Source organism: Seriola aureovittata, chromosome 2, assembly GCF_021018895.1.
Source record: "Seriola aureovittata isolate HTS-2021-v1 ecotype China chromosome 2, ASM2101889v1, whole genome shotgun sequence".
Taxonomy (NCBI): domain Eukaryota; kingdom Metazoa; phylum Chordata; class Actinopteri; order Carangiformes; family Carangidae; genus Seriola; species Seriola aureovittata.
The window spans coordinates 11645932-11658733 of NC_079365.1; the positions used below are offsets into that span (position 1 = coordinate 11645932).

Consider the following 12802-nt stretch of genomic DNA (forward strand, 5'->3'; position numbering starts at 1 on the left):
AATCAGACGCCACATCTGTTTTGTTCATATTTATTGTAGTCTTTACAGGACAGAGAACACAGGCTCCTCAACCATTCAGTACATTTACATAATGTGGGTCGGTTTCGATGATGGGTTGAATGTAACAGCAGGGAGCAGTCTTTCTGCTGGCCTCGTGGTGGCACTAGAGCAGAGATGACCAGCTGACCTGTCAAAAATACTTTACAGCACACTTCAAACTAAAGAGAGGAGACAAATACTACAAACAGAATCAGTGCAAAATGGCTGCTGTAATCGTGACCCCAAGCCAAGACCATTTTCTCACTAGAGTCGTGCAGCGACAGACGTCCCTCTAACTTACCACTGATGCCAAAATCAGAATCAATTAGGGGATGACGCCATATAAAGTCAAAAGGATCATTCGCTATTTCTTAGATGCACCCTATGGTGTTCAGTATAAAGCCAATTGTAGATCTACTATTGATGCTTCAGAACCACTTTCATGTCAACTAGCCTGAATATTTAGCTTTAAATACTGTACATTTTGTGCAAAACATTACTGTTGTATTTAGTAAAATACCATATGTATCCTACAGTAGTGTTTTCAGGAATTCTCTGTAGTTCATCACAGGGTTCCCAGACAAGAGCAGGGAATAAATCACTAACTCAGTACAAAGATTAAACTTTGGGACTTATGTGCTACAACACCTATATCTCAACAGAAAGTGCACCATAGGACGTCCCCATGTCAGCCTTACCACACTGATCAGAAAATAACTACCAATGGTGAGTTATAGACTGTAGATTATCACCTAAGTGACAGGCATAAAAATGCTGGCTGAAAATTGTAGTTTTAGCATCTTACACAATACTTTGTATAAGAAGTGATTTTGCATTAAAGATGAATTAAATTCAGAATTTTTAAATAAAAAATAAAAAAATGGACGGAGAACAATATCAAATTAAAAGATATGGCACGGGAACGGTGAACACATCAAATTCATGTAACCATGTAAATGTGCCAGAATCAATGAAATGGTTTTAGTGTGGCTCAGGAGTTCCAGTAGCAAGTTATTGTCTGTCATAATGACAGCTTCAGCAGCAAACACAACCTCCATGAGGGACAGTGTTGATCTAAGCCCTCTACTGGTCACATCCCAACCAGAAAAGGATTCTTCATTAATTTCTCCATTTAAGAAAAAAATCAAATTCATTCCTTTAGTTACTGTTATCACTGGCTTTGTGCCAGATATACACCAGTGATGTACAAACTATAGCCTTCACTGTATTAAAAAAATCATGGAAAAAAATACAGTTCTGGCTGCAACTGCACTGAGATAATCAATAAACTCTGACGCAAACCGAATCCACGTGGAATTTCTGCCTTTAAAATGCAGTCTAGCCTGAGATGTTGAAAAAGAAAATCTGTGTAGAGAATTCAACCCTGTCTCTTTGGTTGGATCACGACCGTCAGAGGGCATCACTATCACTTTCCCTCCCATTGCTATCCCTCCTCCTGCCTCCAAATCCGATCCCTCACGGATATAAGTTTTGAGCACCAGTTTGCACCTGCTGACAGACAGCTCAATGAGCAGCAGACATGCCACTGAAAGGCATGATGAATCAGGATGAGACGTTTTCAACAAGTAAACAAAACATGAGTTACACAACCATTCCTCAGTCCTGGGCAGCCTCAGGGACACAGACATGATCCTGCATAGTGTTGTTCTAAACATTTGCATGAGTTAGTGAAATCTCTGGTATGTTATAACATTATTAGATTCAAAACTACCAGGGTGATACACATACAAAGACTAAAGACTACAATGATAAGGGGTAAAATTACAGCACAGCTCATTTGTATACACTTGACATAACAAATGTCAAGAAACTTTTTTTTTTTAAATCTGTGCACGTTTAGCTCATCGCTGAAGGGAATGGTCACCACGTCCGCAGTGACTACAAGTCCCTCTGTGTAGTGCATATATAAAACTATGTTCAGGGCCATTGTCTGATGTCCTGCAGATATTTGAGCAGCCCTGTCAGGTGTAGCCGACTAGAGACTCAAAGAAACTCTGAGCTGACTCCTGTATTTTGCTGAACCTGGGAGATGGCCCACAGGAAAGGGAGGAGTGGAGGAAGTCAATAAACGGGTTCACTAATACCATGACAGAAGAGGACTGGAGGAAAGAAACTGACTTATTTTTGATGTGTCCTCTCCATTCATGGGTTCTTCTGTGTACACAAAGTCTGTTTCATCTACATCTGCCCTCTGGTGCTCCAACAGCGGTGAGCTCCTAGGACTCAGTCTCAATTCTGTGAGCTGAAAAGACAAAAAATAATTTCAACATGGATGCTTGCATATAGGCTTTAGCAAAGGTGTAATAAGTGTGCAGTGACAGGATAATAATACTGGACTGCTGCATACGAACATTGCTTGGGTATCCGTAGAGCCTCAGTGTCTGCAGAGATGACTTGGTGCATCACACCTCTGAACTGGTACAGTAATTTAAGACTCTTCTCCTCTCCTACACAAGGGTCATAGAAGCCGGGTAACCCTGCCTACACAGAGAAACCATTCATGTGCAATGCATTCACATCTAAAAATGCGCAGTCACAAACACTGACATGTGAACACACACACCTTTGAGGCCTCTGTGAGGATGAGTTTGGAGTCTTTGACAAGGCACTGCAGAGGCACAGTGACGTCGATGACCTTTGCTTTCTCCTGCTTCTGGCTGGTGTCAGACACAAACTTTCCATACCAGGCGTTCAAGATGATCAGACCTAGACAGCGATAAATGGTAAAAGTATTTCCATCTATGTTTAAAACAAAGATATGCAGGGATAATGTACAGAATACACAATATTTACATGTGTAAATTCCTCCCACAGCATGCAAACAGACCTGCTCCTATGTTAGCTTGATATTAATAATATGCAGCAATGTGTAGCCATACTCGTTACACAGAGCATCTACAAGGTGCCATAACAACATCCCACAGAGTGGCTCTTCAAATAATCACATGCTCTCTCTACATAAATATAACAGAAAATCCATTAGCACACTGACATCACAGTTTGGATTTATTTGAGTGTGCACTCTGGTGCTCTGTGCACAGATTTACAAGCGCCACCTATGTAAACACTGCAGCATGGAGATGGGCTACATCATCATCTCTTGCTTCATAGCAAGAGATGATGGAAGTCAGACTTAGCTAAACAGACTCCTGGAGCTACAGTATATTATGCCACTGACAGCAACCATGAGAAATGCGTTTGAATTACACATTTGGATTTTTACCAAGTTCTGACTGGCTGCAAATTAAAAAGGTTCTCAGTTTCTCATCCTGGTGTAATGTCTGTGAGTATATGTGTATGCGAGAAAGAGAGAGAGAGAGAGAGAGAGAGAGAGAGACTGAGTGTGTGTCTGTGTGTGTGTGTGTGTGTGTGTGTGTGTCTTCCCTCACCCATCTTGGATTCTTCTGCTTCTATGATTCTCCTCACAGACTCCTGCATCAGCAGAACCTGCAGAGGAGCCAGGGGAGAAAGAGGAGGAGGAGGAGGAGAGTGAAACAGAATAGGATACAGGAGGAGAGAGGTTTTCAGACGAGATGCGGAGAGCTGAACCTAGAAACAATGATCAATGATCCCCCACACACAATGAATTACGGTGTGTTTGCATGCGAGTGTGCGAGTGCTCACAGCAGACTCTGCCTCCTGCTTCTTCTTGGCGATGTCTGTGGCGGAGCTCTTCCTCTGCAGCTCCAACTCTCTGAGAAGCACAGAGACAGACAAAGCAGACATCAACAATCACCCGCTGGGATTCACTGTGGAGGCATGAAAGACACCGTTCTAGTATTAACAACACCCAAAACTGAAAAGCTGTATTTCTGCCTATGTGGGATGTGGAGTTGCCTTCAGCTGAAGGACAGTTTCAGCATTTACGATTTATTATGCGTACACACAAATGATGTCGAAAGAGAATTCAGCCTGAACAGTGATGAATTATTATTATAAATGAAAACCAGCCCAGTACTAAGAAATGTGATGCTGAATGAGGAGATGTACTGACTGCTGTTTCTGTGCATGCGTGTATGGGATGATGACCAGTCTGTGGACGGCCATGTAGACCAACAGGGGTCCCACAGTGGCATAGAAGACAGCACTTGGCAGCAGCTGATCTGTCAGGTGGACTGGAAACAGGTAAGTTTGACTGGCACGCGCCAACCTGCATGGAAACACCAGCACAAACAGGCACGTACATTAGATTATCATGCAGTGGTGTAAAGACCCACAGAAGAATGAGGTCATATTCTGGGTTGGCCAGTACTTGATCTTGAGTGTGACTCCCTGTGGGACGCCGATGCTGACAGTGGCTGACAGGACACTGTGTCGGCTGATCTTCCTCTCTGCTCCATATTCCACCACAGTGCCAAACCAGCCTGTCCTGGAAGGGGAGGGATACAGAAATGAACAGAGACTATTAGAGAGATGGAGCTAGGCAACTATTGAAGACAATACCATGGGCAGAATGAGAGGAAATAAATCAAACAGCCAGTACAGCTGGATTAAAATTGTTTAGGGATCAAATATGTGTGTCTAATTGTGTTTTTAACAACTTATATATTTTCTTTCCCATACTGTTAAATTGCCTTTTAAATTAATGTCTGTATTTATGAATGTTTTATTTCTTTTATAGTGTGTTTACTCGCTTTACATTTTTCTACTATGTTGTTTAATTGTTAACCGCTTTTCACTTCCTGCAGCAGTTTTAATGCTGCTTATGTCCTGTCATTGTCTTTTATTTTCCTGCCTCTGGAAAGCTCTCTGTATTTTTTGCATGAAAAGCTCCAAGTCAAAGAAATAATGATTTTCAGGTCATAAATGGTTTATATAGGATGTTTGATATGTAAGGCCATAAAAGCTACATTCTCATGTTTTATTCACCGACAATTTTTTTTTTTATCTCGACATAACTAGCAACTGAAAATACAAACTGCTTCCTGCAAATTAGTAAATATTTTTTCTAGAAAAACTTTCATAATTCTTGCAAAAACAAGAAGGACAACTGTGGCAGAAAAGCAAAGACGTGCCTGTTGCACCTTTGACCACACCCAATAGTAATGTGTCCTGACAACAGTGTCCTGACACACCTTGTAGTTCACTTCTACCGGAGGTCTTCAAAAACAAGATGAACTGAAAACAGTTGGTGTTCAGTTGCAATTCAAAAAGCACTGATATGGAAGCTGCATAAGCTAATCGGCAGGATGTGTGCACTGTTATAGTTTTACTCATTATCCCTCCCTTTTCTCTTTAAACCAGTTGGTTTAAAGGTTACTTAAGTACTTAGACTCAACATCAACAGACATACTTGACAGAGCCTTTAACTTTAGTCTGGTCTTCATCCTGGAACTTGTACTGGTAGCTCATCATCAGGTAGGAGTGAGGCACACCCAGCTGGAAGAAGGTGGCGTTGGGAGGCCAGAAGAAGAATATATAGAGTGAAAAAATGAAAACTACGGGTTTCAGTGCAGCAAATTTCAGTTATAGTACAACCCTTATTCCTCATAATGACAGCAAGTGCCAGTGCATGTACATTCCTACCAAAGTTTGCTGGTGAACGTGTTTGTGTGTACCTGCAGAGCTAGAGTGAAGTGACTGCTCTTTGTGTCTCGGACCAGGCTGGTCGTCATGGCGCTATTGGGCCCCCAGCGCCACTGAAGGTAACCCATGGTGTTCTGGTCCAGGTGGCGTGCTGTCATCAGAGAGCAGCTGGGTCGCAAACCTCGAGGAGAGAACTGCAAACCGCACTGGGCTGTCAAGAAACTGGCCAGAGAAATGACAGAGAGGAAATTAAAAAGAGAGTAAATTAAAGAGAGGGAAAATGTTGTTCTTATGTTGATACAGTGTGTGATATTGTTCCTCATGGCAAACAGTTGGGCCTTACCACCGAGGAGTGACATTGCGAAACACCTTTAACCCAATGAGCGGTCCCAGTATGTCTCCTGCACCGAACTCCACCTGCAGAGACGAATGCACAGAAACATGTGATTACAGAGGGGAACAAACCTGTATTATCCCAGCCTAACATTTAGTAAATGAAGCCTTTAAATGGCCTCTTCAAAACATGCCTCTACAGGTTGTATTTGTGCTTTATATTTTGCATGTACCTCTCCCCAGCCTTTGGCTGAAGTAACCCTTCGTACAGTCATGTTAATGTTGCCCCCTCCGTTCCCATTGTGTGTCGAGAGTGAACCAGACAGCACTGCTGTGTCAGAGTTCGTCAAAGGAGCCTGAAGAAACACAAAAAATTGGCACCTGATAAAACTCTGAATCCTAGAGTGATCTTGGCCCAGGTAAGTAGCTGCGTGGAAGGTAAATGCTGAGTGAGTTTGTTCTGTTATACCTCTATGGACTGGGAAATGTGCATCTTGTTGATTTCAATATGAGGAAAGCCTCCTCCTGGCATCTCTTCAAAGTCCTCATCATAGTGATCAAACAGGTCTGTTGCATCCACACCAACACTGATGGTGCCCTGAATAATGAGGGCATGAAGAAGAGAGATTGACATAATTAATTAACAAAGAAGGAAGAAGGTGAGGGACATAATGAAATGAATGTGGAAACCACCCACAGTCAAAATTAAGTTGTGATTTAATAACATCTGCATAAAAGTAATGGCCCATACAAGAAATATAGTGAAAGTGGTGAGGCTGACAAAGAAATGTGATGTAGTTTTGACTGACAAAACCTTGGGGTTAGTTCTTTGCTGCAGTCTCCTCTCCTCTCTTTCTCTCTGCAGCCTTTCATACTCCTCTCGAATTTCTGCTGGAGTTCTCTTCCTCTCCACCACCTACACAGCATCATCGCCATAAGATATTTGTAGTGAAGATTCGTTAATATTGTATGTATAATGGGGCAGCAAAACCACTCAACTGTGAGATATAAAGGTTATATTAGACAGAATACACACCTCCCAGCCTTCCACCTCCAGCCCTTTCTTCCCAAAGATGTCATATATGGCTCTGGAGTGAGCATCACTCAGCACTGAGAGGAGAGAGAGGAGTCACTGTTCAGTGGTTATTGTATTTTTTTGGGCTGTTTAATTTCAGCTGTATTTTTTCATGTTGAATGGCAATTTAAAAAATTGTTTAAATTCCATTTACCCTCATACGCCTGGTGCACCTGGTTGAAAAGCTGCTCAGCTTGTCTTTTCAGCTCTGGGTCTCGATGTTTGTCAGGATGGTAGAGCATACATAGCCTTCGATACGACGCCTTTAGCTCCTCCAATGTAGCCTGTAATTAAAGAGAGGACAGGTTTCTCTTCTGAGTAAGTTTGGTGATTAATTGGCTAATTGGTTGGTTTGTAAAATATCAGGAAAGATGAGGTCTTCATATTTATTGGTTGTGTCCAAACAACAGACCAGTCCAATTGTCTATCATATAATTAATGCAGAAAATCTTCACATAAGAGGCTTGGGAGGTTGGAGCTAGTATTTTTTTGATTATCAAAATTGTTGCAGATTCATTTTCACTTAGTTGATTAATCATTTCAGCCCCACTCCTGAGTGCTGACACAACACTGCTACAATAAAGCTTCCAATTTAGGGAAATTGAAAAACAGCCACCAGTTCGCTTACATTAAACCTTTCTGTTACGCTACAGTGTCTGCCTCAGTAACTACCAAATGTTACCAAACGTTATCCAGGCGAACATCCAAGTGCAAATCCTAGTCAGGCCTCCAGATTAGGCTCTCATAGTGCTCATCGGTGCAGATATGGTACGTATGATACGTGCATTCTAAACTACATTGCCTGCATTATATAAAGTACATGTTTTAAATAGCTTTCATGTCCATGTCTCTGCAGCACCAGCCGGTCACAGCCCCCACGGATGATGGTGCTGATGGAGAAGACCGCTATTCAACTCAACGATGTAGCACTGACTGCACATTATTCTCAAGAGAGGTCCATCCGACAATCACGGCCAAAAGACGGTCATCGTCGGGCTTCGCTGTAAAACACAGAAAGAATCGTACCTCTTTCCTAACGTTGAGTAGAGAGTAATAGTCCTGGTTATTTAACTCAAAATCATCATCTACGGACGCCGCCATGTTCGGTTTTGGTCCGGTCCCGCCCACCCTTCCAGTGTTCTGGAAGCTCATTGGTCAGCCGTGCGAGAAGCGGAAGTTGTCCTACCGCCCTCTGCTGGCTGTGTTTGAGTTTGAGCTCAGTGCTAAAAAAGATTTGTCACCTCCAGACAAGACAGCGACCACCGTGAGGAAAGTTTCTTCTTTTAGAAGGTACGGTATTTGTCAGTGTGTAAAAGCAGTCCGTCACCGTCTTTTTCCTTTCCTTTCTTTCTCCGTTAAAACAGTCTGTAAATAGGCTAACGCGTCGTCTAACGGCTAACACCGCTCATTAACGCCACGCTAACGCCACTAACTACTGGACTCAGCGGAAAAATATACGACTTTTAATTACAATAGCTCAAGTATTAAAAAATTAGCTATATTAACATCCAAGTTATGATGACATCGTCGCTTTGCTTTATACCTGTCTATCTCACCTGGTGTATTTAAAAAACCTGTAAACTATTCACCGATCTACACTATTAATGACTGTTACCCCCCACCCCGTCCCCCCGCGCCGTGCATTGTGGACATTCTTCCTACTGTCTGGCCCCAGGTTCGCTGTCTGGTTATTTGAATTGATAACCAGTGAATTGATTCATTCAAGAATATGGAACATGTCAGCCCTATCAAATTAAGTAATGATGTTCTTTAACTTCCTGTAGCAACTAGATTTTGACCCAGGGGTCATCTCTAGGACAGGCCAGAGAGTAAAATCACTACAATTAACGGCCAAACTGCGACCCTATTGCTTTTTCGGGCTGTTGGTGTTTGTGGTCTGGGGTTGTTGCAATTTGCCCAGTTGGTAGTTGTTTCCTGTCTTCAATCCCTGATGCCCTTCTGTCAGTAAATTTTATTTTTAATTTCGCTTGTTACAATTGTTGCAGTGCTGGAAGAAGTAATCATCTCTGTTATGTATTTCAAAGTAGCAATACCACAATGTAAAATACTCCAATACTGTTGTATTATATATTAATATTTTTTAGTATAAGTAATTTTAGATGTGAAAACACCACTACTCAAAATAAGAGTTTAGTGCTATTTTTTTCGTATATGTCATTGTTTTAATTTAGAATGTGTATCCGCCAGCCATTATGCTGTGCATCAGTTGGAGGCTACAGATTTGTTATTTATTAGTTGTTTTGTTCCTACAACATGACAACAGACAGTTTTGAAGGTTTAAATGAAACCGATCTTGTTTTTGGCTTCACGTCTTATATATGTTCCTCATTGTCATTCATCCCGCTTGAACTCAGTCGATGCCAAGAACCTTGTGTGCCTGTGCAAGCAGAGGCTACGCAAAGCATACGTAGCTGAGGACGAACCATTCAAAACCTATGTTTTCCGTGAAGCGTGTGGATTCTGTCAAACATAAGGCTTTGGTGCAAAGAAGATATTCTGCCCCGAGGCACAGAGTGACAGAGTGGGCTTGAAACAAGAACATAATGGTCCCGGTTAAGCCCCGCTGTTTAGAAAGGATAGCGTAGTGTAAAACAGCAGAATTATAAATAGCCTATCAGTGAGAATACAGGCTCGTTATTAACTTAACCTAACAATGAGCAATGATACAACGATTTCCTGCCAGAGCAAAAATGGGCAACAACAAGGGGAGACCGGCGGTGTGTGTGTGTGTGTGTGTGTGTGTGTGTGTGTGTGTGTGTGTGTGTGTGTGTGTGTGTGTGTGTGTGTGTGTGTGTGTGTGTGAGAGAGTGAGAGAGAGTGTTTTGGTGGGGGTGGGGGGGGGGTGTTTTTCATTTTATCCCATGAGTTTTCACCTGACCTATCATCACTTCAGTACAATAACACGGCTCAAAGAAATCAGGTAGTGAGTGCTCACAGCCTGTGTAGGCGCGTGTGGAGCTGTCCTTTCAGCACCGCGAGCTTCAGCACCACAGCGAATGACAGCACCCGCCAACCCACGCGCATCTAAAAAGTCTCTTTCAGGCAGTTCTTTTCATTTGAATTCAAGGGAGGGTTCATAATTTATGCCGAGACGCGACCTTACATCGCAGGTTTTCAACAGTACACTGGGTTTGCATGTGAGGAAATGAGCGCTCATGCGACTTTTGCATTCCTGTGTGCGTGTGTGTGTGTTTGTGCGTGCGTGCGTGTGTGTGTGTACGTAATGTATATGTGTGAGTAGGCCTACGTTGTGTGTGTGAGAGAGAGAGAGAGAAGATGATGAGCATGATGATGATGATGCTGTGGGAGGCTGTCAAGGTGTCCTCGAATACAGACGTCGTTCAGTGACGTGAGAGGAGAGAGAGGGAGAAAGAGCGAGGAAGAATGCGCGTGAACGTCGGCAGGGGGCGGGGACAACGCGAATAAACGGAGGGATGGAGAACTCCGCGAGTCACCATCACGGATCCCCGCTGTCAATCCTCACCGTTTGGACCAATAGTCTTGCAGAAGCTGGCAGGCTCGTCCCCCCCACCCCTTCTTCTCAGCCCCGCCCCCCTCCTTGAGCTGTCCTCTCTGTGCACGCGCGTGGCACCCCCTCCCCACCACCACCACCACCTCCACCACCACTAGGTCGAGTCGAGGAGGAGGAGGAGGAGGAAGAGGAGGAGGAGGAGGGATGAGGCGCGCGGTGGAGGGGAAATGGCTGCCGAAAACAAGCCGGAAGGTAAGATAGAAATAACGGTTTTTATTTGAGGTGGCAGAGTCCTGCTATCCGGGGTTCAGACGAGGCGATAAAGGGATGGAGGCATAGAGGAGGAGAGAGATAACGGCAGGGCTTTCCCTTTCTTCTAGCCCGTCCCGAAAACACGGACGCTGGTGCTGAACCAGCGACTGTGTGGAGCACGGTTAACCGACAGCAAATAAATAACGGAAGGAGAGTTGTCCTGTCGGTGGGCTCAGAGTGAGTCGGGATAGGGTAGTTTTTCACCGTCCGGTGTTTGCCAGCGTTTCCCCTGAGTAGCTGGTTTATGAGTGCTTTTTAAGCGTTTAGCATAAAAGGGATGGGATGAGAGAGGATGAGAGTGGTTCACGCTGAAGGAATTCAGATGCTTTCTGTGCGTGTGCGTGTGTGTGTGTGCGTGTGTGTTCATCTGTCTCTGTATTTCTCTGTAAGCATAAAATAGACCACTGAATCGCAGATTTCCATTCCTGACAGCCATGCAAACCTCCCAGTCCAGCTGTGTATTTATTTAGTCACAATCCAGTGTTGGCCTGTGTGTGTATATATGCCTGTGTGTGTGTGTGTTTATGTTTGTGTTCATTTGGTGTTGAGCTTATGGTTGCTAAGGCAGTGAAGGTGAGAATCTGGCTGCATTTAGGTTGGGGAGGGGGAGGAGTGTATGTGTGTCAGTTTTAGGTCATAACACGTATGAATCTAGTTTAAATTTTTACACCTTCAGCTAAACTCTTTGGGTCATTATCGTCACAGCCACCATTTCATTCAGATTGATATTCATTCATTCATGAATTATTTAAGGGATGACCAGAATCACCATGGCAATATTATCTCTAGCTCAACTCATGGGTTAATAAAGGCTTTATTCCTTAGTGTGTTTGACGTTTGTTTATAAACATCTGCTGGTTGTTAGTCTGTTCTGAGTATTGCTTTCATACTCTTGACTCTTTTAAGTATTGCTGATGTCACAGAGGGTTAAATTGCCTAAAGACAGATGTCAAGCAAATAAATATAACAGCTGAACGTGTTGTTTTGGATGAGACACAGTTCCATAACAACTTAAAAGCTATAATGACATACAGTACTGAGCTTTACTCAGCTTTATTATTTAATTGTTCTTGTTCTTAATTGTTTTTATTTTCATTTCTGTCTCAACAAAGTGATACTGGAAATGACAGGGGGAGCCTTTGACCCTCTCTCCACTAGGGAGCGATGCTGAGTAAGATTTCTCTAAGGGGCAATTTTTGGATAACTTTTAACTACACAAGTAGCATCAGGCATTTGTGAGGCACGTTTTCAAGCGTAAAACACTTAAAGTCAGACACACACCCACACACATACATGTGTGCAGGCAAGCATGCATGTGTGTGTGTGGCCAGAGGCAAAGTGAAGGCCGTGGGTTGAGAGTCCCATTGCGTGAAAAGACTAGAACTGTAGATGAGACAGAAGGCCCATGGGCAGATCAGCAGGCACTCAACCACACGACTATAAAACTACCCCCTCTGCTCATACTATACTGTACCCACACACACATGCAAACAAACACACGGCATTCACAGTAGTAGAGGGTTTTTTTGTCCATTGCCCCCTTAGTGTAGTGTTATGTGTAGAGAGGATGTAATAATTTACGAGCCTCAGCCATGCTGAATGAAATCCAAATGAATCGCAGCGACGAATGCAGTAGACAGCTATCCACTATTTCCATCCCCTGGCAGATGTGCATGGCGCCGATCAGCAGAGTACACCAGTGGGCATGAGAACAATATCCACCATATAGCTTGGAAGACCATCTCCCTCTGCGCTGGTTGGTCTACTTTGTATCATAGCAACAGTGGTCAGGGAAACAGAGAAATGATGAGAGAGAAGAGAAACTAAAGCTGGGTACAAGTTAGTCACACACACGGAGGCAGTGTATCTACTGTGGCCAATCGATCAGGGGACACAATGGATGCAAGTTAGTGGATCAGAAAATGGATCAGCCCACATGCATATCACTTGGAGTTTTGTTTCTGGGCTTTAGAGGAGGAAGAATGAGGTGAGGTACGCGACTG

The 12802-nt window shown here is 43.4% G+C and overlaps 2 protein-coding genes across 7 annotated transcripts in view; one reads left to right on the plus strand and one right to left on the minus strand.

The window, feature by feature from the left end:
- Positions 1–16: 16 nt before the first annotated feature.
- LOC130179056 (dnaJ homolog subfamily C member 11) lies at positions 17–8141 on the minus strand. The gene is made up of 16 exons (XM_056391780.1): positions 8021–8141; positions 7149–7278; positions 6956–7029; positions 6734–6835; positions 6389–6517; positions 6153–6275; positions 5930–6003; positions 5619–5808; positions 5354–5439; positions 4313–4429; positions 4055–4210; positions 3685–3754; positions 3450–3507; positions 2624–2766; positions 2412–2541; positions 17–2302 (listed from the first exon to the last, which is right to left on the minus strand). The coding sequence occupies exons 1-16, from the start codon at positions 8093–8095 to the stop codon at positions 2277–2279; spliced, it is 1683 nt and encodes a 560-aa protein (XP_056247755.1). The 5' UTR covers positions 8096–8141; the 3' UTR covers positions 17–2276.
- A 42-nt stretch (positions 8142–8183) lies between these two features.
- The window catches only part of LOC130178999 (calmodulin-binding transcription activator 1-like), a 54363-nt gene continuing 49744 nt past the window's right edge, over positions 8184–12802 (plus strand). For 2 of the 6 annotated variants that reach the window (XM_056391694.1, XM_056391719.1), the window contains exons 1-2: positions 8185–8284; positions 10257–10739. In XM_056391694.1, coding sequence (XP_056247669.1) covers positions 10715–10739 — 25 coding nt within the window. In that variant the 5' untranslated portion in view covers positions 8185–8284; positions 10257–10714. Of the gene's footprint in view, positions 8285–10256; positions 10740–12652; positions 12787–12802 lie in introns of those variants that run through there. The other 4 variants (XM_056391702.1, XM_056391709.1, XM_056391728.1 and 1 more) reach the window with 4 other exon arrangements.

What these genes read in the sequence shown, in the direction of transcription:
- LOC130179056 (XM_056391780.1), bottom strand. Translation starts at nt 8,095, where the DNA reads ATGGCGGCGTCCGTAGATGATGATTTTGAGTTAAATAACCAGGACTAT. An exon ending in GGAGTCACACTCAAGATCAA is followed by an intron (nt 4,211 to 4,312) that starts GTACTGGCCAAC and finishes GTTTCCATGCAG; the next exon opens with GTTGGCGCGTGCCAGTCAAA. An exon ending in TCTACGGATACCCAAGCAAT is followed by an intron (nt 2,303 to 2,411) that starts GTTCGTATGCAG and finishes TTGTCTTTTCAG; the next exon opens with CTCACAGAATTGAGACTGAG.